This window comes from Myxocyprinus asiaticus, chromosome 12 (genome assembly GCF_019703515.2).
Source record: "Myxocyprinus asiaticus isolate MX2 ecotype Aquarium Trade chromosome 12, UBuf_Myxa_2, whole genome shotgun sequence".
In the NCBI taxonomy this organism is placed as follows: domain Eukaryota; kingdom Metazoa; phylum Chordata; class Actinopteri; order Cypriniformes; family Catostomidae; genus Myxocyprinus; species Myxocyprinus asiaticus.
The window spans coordinates 50755016-50764195 of NC_059355.1; the positions used below are offsets into that span (position 1 = coordinate 50755016).

The 9180-nt window shown below is 38.3% G+C and overlaps 1 protein-coding gene across 6 annotated transcripts in view; it reads left to right on the top strand.

The window, feature by feature from the left end:
• LOC127449546 (R3H domain-containing protein 2-like) overlaps positions 1-2961 on the top strand; it is a 93310-nt gene extending 90349 nt beyond the window's left edge. For all 6 annotated transcript variants that reach the window (XM_051713038.1, XM_051713037.1, XM_051713036.1 and 3 more), the window contains 2 exons: positions 596-680; positions 979-2961. In XM_051713038.1, the coding sequence (XP_051568998.1) occupies positions 596-680; positions 979-1310 (417 nt within the window). In that variant the 3' untranslated portion in view covers positions 1311-2961. The remainder of the gene's footprint in view (positions 1-595; positions 681-978) is intronic.
• The last annotated feature ends 6219 nt before the right edge of the window (positions 2962-9180 follow it).

The window sequence follows — 9180 nt, forward strand, 5'->3', positions numbered from 1 at the left end:
TTCCCAGTGGGTGCGAGACACTGCGGCATGAAGGCGTCTTCAGGTCTCCGTCTAACCATTAGACGACCAGGTGGAGGATCGGTGATGATCTGGGGGTGCTTCAACAAGGCTGTAATCGGGCAGGTTCATCTTTGTTAAGGACGCATTAATCAAGCCACGTACAAGGTTATCCTGGAACCAAATTGGCCCGGTTGCTAGGGAGGGTAGAGTCACATGGGGTAACCTCCTCGTGGTCGCTATAATGTGGTTCTCGCTCTCAGTGGGGTGCGTGGTGATTTGTGCGTGGATACCGCGGAGAATAGCGTGAAGTCTCCACACACGCTACGTCTCCACGGTAACGTGCTCAACAAGCCACGTGATAAGATGCGCAGATTGACGGTCTCAGATGCGGAGGCAACTGAGATTCGTCCTCCACCCGGATTGAGGCGATGTAATGTGATAACATTTACTACATTACAGGAAAAAGTTATTACAGTAACACATTACACTTATACTGCCTGCACAATCACACAATCAGTCTAAGTGATCATTCATTTCATGTATTTTACCATCAGTCTGTCTGTCCTCACTGTGTGTATTGTTGTTGTTTTCTCAGAGTCAATCAGTGATGAAACACGGTGCTCGCGGTAAAAGACAAACACTCAAATCTGCCTCCACAGATCTGGGAACTACTGACGTGGGTAAGACACACTTTATAAACACATGAGCATCTTCTTTATCATTACTATTTTCTACATTTTAGAATAATAGTATAAGCATCAATAGCACAAATGGAAGGATGGGAATTATGTTAAATGCATCCAGATGTTCTTATATTTGAGCTTCAAAGTAACTACTGTTAGTCCTGATTATAACTCTGCACACTTTAGGTATTCAACTGAAAAACATTTTTTAGAAATTAATTTATCTAAGCCTTTTAGATCACAGAAAACATGAATTTGTCTCAGTTGTGTCTAATCTCTCTGTATCTCTCTGCAGTGGTCAGTCGAGTGTTAGAGGTGACCGATCTCCCAGAAGGCATTTCTCGTCCAGAAGCCGAGAAGCTTTTCAACCAGCTCTCTCTCTGCGGTGCCAAGATCCAATGGCTGAAGGACCCGCAGTGTCCCCGGGGTCCCACGTCTCACTCGGGCCCCAGAGGAGACTGCCACGACCCTGCTCACCTGTACACCGTCGTGGCCGTGTTCCCCAACACAATGGCCGCTCAGAGCGCGTCCTTCAAACTCAACAACAGCGGTGGCAGTTTGTTCAAGCTGCGCGCGACGAAAAAGAACTATGACTTGCGTGTGCTGGAGAGAGCTAGCTCGCAGTGAGTGCGGACAGAGAGAGAGAGCGTACGACGGAGAGGAAGCTGAAGATGTCAAAGGGAAGAGATTCATTAGGGATGTTTTTTATTATTTTGTATCATTGCCAGAAGAGCACATATGACACAGAAGCGTGTTGCGTTGTATGTGTATTGTATGACACGCGCGCACACTCAGTAGTGTTTAAGGGATAGTTCATCTGAAAATCATATTCTGTCATCAATTATTCACCCTCATGCTGTTCCAAACCCATATAACTAACACCCAGTCTACACGGGGGTGCGTCCGCTTGAGGCCTTCTACACTGGACGCGTTATAACATTATAACCCGTTTATATGTCTTGTTGGAAGGAGTAGCACCAGCGCGTGCAGCACGAAATGGAACGGGGCATTCGTCTACTGGCATTGCATTGCAACGCATCCAGTGTAGACAACATAATTGATTATAACGAGTTTCTATTTATTTCTATTTTTCTACGAGATTCTATTTGCTTTTGAAATGACGCGACTAGGTGTTAGGCCACATTTACACTAATATGTTTTCGTTAGAAAACGCATTCATTTTGCTACGATTACGCCTCTCATCAACATTTGAACGAACGCTGCGTTGCTACATCGAGGATGCTCTCCATAACCGCATACTTTCGGAAACAATGACGTTAGGAAACTAGAAATGGATTGGTGTGAATGAGGCCTTTGGAGAATTTTTGAAGAATGTCCTGGCTGCTCTTTTCAATGTAATAAAACTAAATGGGGCTATCACTCTCTACAATAAAACAAATCATAAAAATGAGCACAAGAGCAGGCCATATAACTTGTGCGCTACATTCAAAGTCATATGATAGCTTTGTTCATGATTCATCGAAAAACTTCCCCTTAAATCAAACGTGGCGCCATTAGCGAGATTTACGAGAACCAATGGAATTTGCCATTTTTTAGTGCCGCAGTGCCATTTTTGTGGTACATATGACTCTTGTAATCCATTTCAGAGCTCCAGAAGGCTTTTAATATTGTGCACAGATTGTAGAAGAAAGTCGAAGGGTTTGGGACATCAGTAAATGATGACAGAAGTGTCATTTTTGGGTGATCGTTTCCTTTGCCATCCCAACAAACCCTCCATCCACGCACGTGTTCCTGCGGTGCGTTCTTTCTATCTGTCTATATTCTCCATACATCTCCACATTCTCTCTCTCTCTCTCACTTCCTCTGGCGAGCTCTCTCTCTTTTTCCCGCTCTCTCGTGTGCTCACTTTCGATTCTTCCTCTGGTTTCCTGCTTTCTGTTTTGCCTTTACGCTGTTGTGCACTTCTGTATTGCGCTCTTTATTTTCTCTCTCTTTCTTTCTCTCTCTCAGATGAAATCTTCTTTTCTCGGTTCAGTATATTTATATAAGTGATGTAAGGATTATAAGAAATAATCTATATATTCAGTGATTCTATTCCCGTGGATAAGTTGAACCTCCTTTTCCCGCCCGTCCTCCCCTCGCACCTCCTCCTCTCCTCGTTGTGTTTGCGTTTTTGTTGACAGCTGTGCAGAAAGTATCTGAGGTATTTAAAAGTGCACAATGATTGCGAATGTCTACTGTAAATTCCATTTAATCTGTTATTTTTTTGGTTTGTTTTTAAAAATATAAAAGATAACTAAAAGATATCTCCAGAGAATGATGTTTGGATTTGTGGTGAACGAATGATCTGTGTGAATGTGCTTCTGTCAGTGTGATGAGAAGGATGTGGTACTTAATGATTACTGTTTTTTATATATATATATACGCACACACACACACACACACACACACACGCACACAACAAAATAATAAATTATATACATGTGTATATATATATATATACACACAACAAAATAAATATATAAATACACAACAAAATAATTATATATATATATATATATATACACACACACACAACAAAATAATAAATTAAACATATATATATATATATATATATATATATATATATATATAACAAAATAATAATATATATATATATATATACACACACACAACAAAATAAATAAAAAATATATATATACACAACAAAATAAATTATATACGTATATATATATATATATATATATATACACACACACAAGAAAATAAATATATATACACACAACAAAATAATAAATTATATATATATATATATATATATATATACACACACACAACAAAAATTATATATATACACACAACAAAATAATAAATATATACAGGTGCATCTCAAATTAGAATGTCGTGGAAAAGTTCATTTATTTCAGTAATTCAACTCAAATTGTGAAACTCGTGTATTAAATAAATTCAATGCACACAGACTGAAGTAGTTTAAGTCTCTGGTTCTTTTAATTGTGATGATTTTGGCTCACATTTAACAAAAACCCACCAATTCACTATCTCAACAAATTAGAATACATCATAAGACCAATAAAAAAAACATTTTTAGTGAATTGTTGGCCTTGTGGAAAGTATGTTCATTTACTGTATATGTACTCAATACTTGGTAGGGGCTCCTTTTGCTTTAATTACTGCCTCAATTCGGCGTGGCATGGAGGTGATCAGTTTGTGGCACTGCTGAGGTGGTATGGAAGCCCAGGTTTCTTTGACAGTGGCCTTCAGCTCATCTGCATTTTTTGGTCTCTTGTTTCTCATTTTCCTCTTGACAATACCCCATAGATTCTCTATGGGGTTCAGGTCTGGTGAGTTTGCTGGCCAGTCAAGCACACCAACACCATGGTCATTTAACCAACTTTTGGTGCTTTTGGCAGTGTGGGCAGGTGCCAAATCCTGCTGGAAAATGAAATCAGCATCTTTAAAAAGCTGGTCAGCAGAAGGAAGCATGAAGTGCTCCAAAATTTCTTGGTAAACGGGTGCAGTGACTTTGGTTTTCAAAAAACACAATGGACCAACACCAGCAGATGACATTGCACCCCAAATCATCACAGACTGTGGAAACTTAACACTGGACTTCAAGCAACTTGGGCTATGAGCTTCTCCACCCTTCCTCCAGACTCTAGGACCTTGGTTTCCAAATGAAATACAAAACTTGCTCTCATCTGAAAAGAGGACTTTGGACCACTGGGCAACAGTCCAGTTCTTCTTCTCCTTAGCCCAGGTAAGACGCCTCTGACGTTGTCTGTGGTTCAGGAGTGGCTTAACAAGAGGAATACGACAACTGTATCCAAATTCCTTGACCTGTCTGTGTGTGGTGGCTCTTGATGCCTTGACCCCAGCCTCAGTCCATTCCTTGTGAAGTTCACCCAAATTCTTGAATCGATTTTGCTTGACAGTCCTCATAAGGCTGCGGTTCTCTCGGTTGGTTGTGCATCTTTTTCTTCCACACTTTTTCCTTCCACTCAACTTTCTGTTAACATGCTTGGATACAGCACTCTGTGAACAGCCAGCTTCTTTGGCAATGAATGTTTGTGGCTTACCCTCCTTGTGAAGGGTGTCAATAATTGTCTTCTGGACAACTGTCAGATCAGCAGTCTTCCCCATGATTGTGTAGCCTAGTGAACCAAACTGAGAGACCATTTTGAAGGCTCAGGAAACCTTTGCAGGTGTTTTGAGTTGATTAGCTGATTGGCATGTCACCATATTCTAATTTTTTGAGATAGTGAATTGGTGGGTTTTTGTTAAATGTGAGCCAAAATCATCACAATTAAAAGAACCAAAGACTTAAACTACTTCAGTCTGTGTGCATTGAATTTATTTAATACACGAGTTTCACAATTTGAGTTGAATTACTGAAATAAATGAACTTTTCCATGACATTCTAATTTATTGAGATGCACCTGTATATATACACACAACAAAATAATAAATATATATATATATATACACAACAAATTAATTATATTTATATACACACACACAACACAATAAATTATATTTATATATATATATATATATATATATATATACACACAAAATAATAAATTATATATATATATATACACACAACAAAATAATAAATAAATATATATATATATATATATACACACACACAACAAATTAATAAATTATATATATATATACACACAACAAAATAAATATATACACAACAAATAAATTATATATATATATATACACACAACAAAATAATAAAATATATATATATATATACACAACAAAATAAATTATATTTATATATACACAACAAAATAATAAAATATATATATATATATATATACACAACAAAATATATATATATATATATACACAACAAAATAAATTAGATAGATAGATAGATATATTTACAGTGCATCCTGAAAGTATTCACAGCGCTTCACTTTTTCCACATTTTGTTATGTTACAGCCTTATTCCAAAATGGATTAAATTAATTATTTTCCTCAATTCTACAAACAATACCCCATAATGACAATGTGAAAGTAGTTTGTTTGAAATCTTTGCAAATTTATTAAAAATAAAAAATCACATGTACTTAAGTATTCTCAGCCTTTGCTCAATACTTTGTTGAAGCACCTTTGGCACCAATTACAGCCTCAAGTCTTTTTGAGTATGATGCTACAAGCTTGGCACACCTATTTTTGGGCAGTTTCTCCCATTCTTCTTTGCAGGACCTCTCAAGCTCCATCAGGTTGGATGGGGAGCGTCGGTGCACAGCCATTTTCAGATCTCTCCAGAGATGTTCAATCGGGTTCAAGTCTGGGCTCTGGCTGGGCCAATCAAGGACATTCACAGAGTTGTCCCAGAGCCACTCCTTTGTTATCTTGGCTGTGTGCTTAGGGTCGTTGTCCTGTTGGAAGATGAAGCTTCGCCCCAGTCTGAGGTCCAGAGCGCTCTGGAGCAAGTTTTCATTAAGGATGTCTCTGTACATTGCTGCATTCATCTTTCCCTCGATCCTGACTAGTCTCCCAGTTCCTGCCGCTGAAAAATATCCCCACAGCATGATGCTGCCACCACCATGCTTCACTGTAGGGATGGTATTGGCCAGGTGATGAGCGGTGCCTGGTTTCCTCTAGACATGACGCTTGCCATTCAGGCCAAAGAGTTCAATCTTTGTTTCTCATGGTCTGAGAGTCCTTCAGGTGCCTTTTGGCAAACTCCAGGTAGGCTGTCATGTGCCTTTTACTGAGGAGTGGCTTCCGTCTGGCCACTCTACCATACAGGCCTGATTGGTGGAGTGCTGCAGAGATGGTTGTTCTTCTGGAAGGTTCTCCTCTCTCCACAGAGAAACGCTGGAGCTCTGTCAGAGTGACCATCGGGTTCTTGGTCACCTCCCTGACTAAGGCCCTTCTCCCCCGATCGCTCAGTTTGGCCGGGCGGCCAGCTCTAGGAAGAGTCCTGGTGGTTCCAAACGTCTTCCATTTACGGATGATGGAGGCCATATTGGTTCCTTCAGTGTTTTCTGTACCCTTCCCCAGATCTGTGCCTCGATACAATCCTGTCTCGGAGGTCTACAGACAATTCCTTGGACTTCATGGCTTGGTTTGTGCTCTGACATGAGCTGTTAACTGTGGGACCTTATATAGACAGGTGTGTGCCTTTCCAAATCATGTCCAATCAACTGAATTTACCACAGGTGGACTCCAATCAAGCTGTAGAAACATCTCAAGGATGATCAGTGGAAACAGGATGCACCTGAGCTCAATTTTGAGTGTCATGGCAAAGGCTGTGAATACTTATGTACATGTGATTTTTTTCGTTTTTTATTTTTAATAAATTTGTAAAGATTTCAAACAAACTACTTTCACGTTGTCATTATGGGGTATTGTTTGTAGAATTGAGGAAAATAATGAATTTAATCCATTTTAAGGCTGTAACATAACAAAATGTGGAAAAAGTGAAGCGCTGTGAATACTTTCCGGATGCACTGTAAATATATCTATATATATATATATATATATATATAATGTATTGTGTTGTTGTATTCTTTATTCTGATTGGTTGCCAAAATGTTGCAAGGTGTTAATTAATTCTCAATAACTGCACGATTATGAATTAGTTCCTCCATGTTTGTTGACCGCACTACAGTTCAATATCACTACGTCTCGTTCTTTCCAAATTGTTGAGAAGTTTCAAATGAACAGAACTTCAAAGAGCCTACCACAGGATAAGAACCTGGAAAAAGACGAGCAAAAATGACAAACAACAAAGTGGACATAGACGTTTCTTTACCCTATTTAGGTGAGCTTCAGCCCCCCTAAATTTGTATAAATGTATTAATAGATTGTCATGCCATCTGTGGAGGCCATCTAGTTTCCAAAATAAATCAGGTTTTACTGTCAGAATATTATAAACAGCCCTGTAGAAATAAGGTGTTCATTTTGTTTCATTTGATGTCCCAGAGCACCCTTTAATAAAACATTGTGTCGAATTCATAAGATCCCAAATGCTTAAATGATCAGTAATAACTCGTATGCAAACATGCAATGCAATTAAGTAGCTGATAGATATGAATTAATTCCTTTTATGAAATTAAGATACTTTGCACCATTTTTTGACCCAGGAAAAAAAATAAATGGCATCTATAGAATTTGTGAGCAATACACGATGGTTTCCCACCAACATATTTAGGTTTAAATATGTAAACATAATTGTATTTCTTTTATGGATTTGTGAGGACGTCAGTACTGTGGTAAGTTCATTTTCTGCAGACAGTGGATAATTACAATAATAATATGGTTTGTTTATATTCAAGTGGTTTCATTTATTTTTATAACTTTATAGCATTTATTATTAAATATATATATATATATATATACATTTTATCAAAACAATATTCTGAATGAATATTAGCTGGCTACCTTGAATGATTGAAGCACAGTTTAAAAAAATGTGGAATTCAATGCCCCCCCATGGCATTATTTCCCAAAATGTACATTTATTGAAAGCTCCATATGCAGCTAAACATGCAAATACACTTGACGTGATGTGAGGAAGTAATTCCACACAAGAATGTTTTTGGGACAAAAACCTGGAAAAAATGTGTTGAGATAAACAAATGTCAATGTGTGAACTGTGGCACAAACGATAATAATCAATAATTGACTCCAGACTGGTGAATAAAGCGCAACAGTAGGGTTACAGAAGTAAAAGTCACAATCCCTTTTTTTTTCATGGGGGAATTTATATTTATCAAAAGCTTATTAGACCTACAGCGACTTCTGAGGTTTTTAGTGGATGCTGTATGCTTCTGTTAAAGCCATTATTACACAATATTTCAACTTCATTGTTTAAAAATCATGTTAAATAGCTGAATTCCTGGTGAACAACTACACCACCAATCAGAGAATCATGGCTAACAAAGTGCGCCAAAAGAGCACCGCAGCTCCGCCCACTTCCGTGACGCACTGTGAATGATGCAGTCGAGTCGCTCTCGACACTCTCAAACTGCTTTTGTAATTGTGTACACTGGCGGCCAAAAGTTTGGAATAATGTACAGATTTTGCTCTTATGGAAAGAAATTGGTACTTTTATTCACCAAAGTGGCATTCAGCTGATCTCAATGTATAGTCAGAACATTAATAAAGTGAAAACAATCTTCTTAAACTACTTCAAAGAGTTCTCATGAAAAAATCCTCCATGTGCAGCAATGACAGCTTTGCAGATCCTTGTTATTCTAGCTGTCAGTTTGTCCAGATACTCAGGTGACATTTCACCCCACACTTCCTGTAGCACTTGTCATAGATGTGTCTGTCTTGTCGGGAACTTCTCACGCACCTTACAGTCTAGCTGATCCCACAAAAGCTCAATGGGGTTAAGATCCATAACACTCTTTTCCAATTATCTGTTGTCCAATGTCTGTGTTTCTTTACCCACTTTAACCTTTTCTTTTTGTTTTTCTGTTTCAAAAGTGGCTTTTTCTTTGCAATTCTTCCCATAAGGCCTGCACCCCTGAGTCTTCTC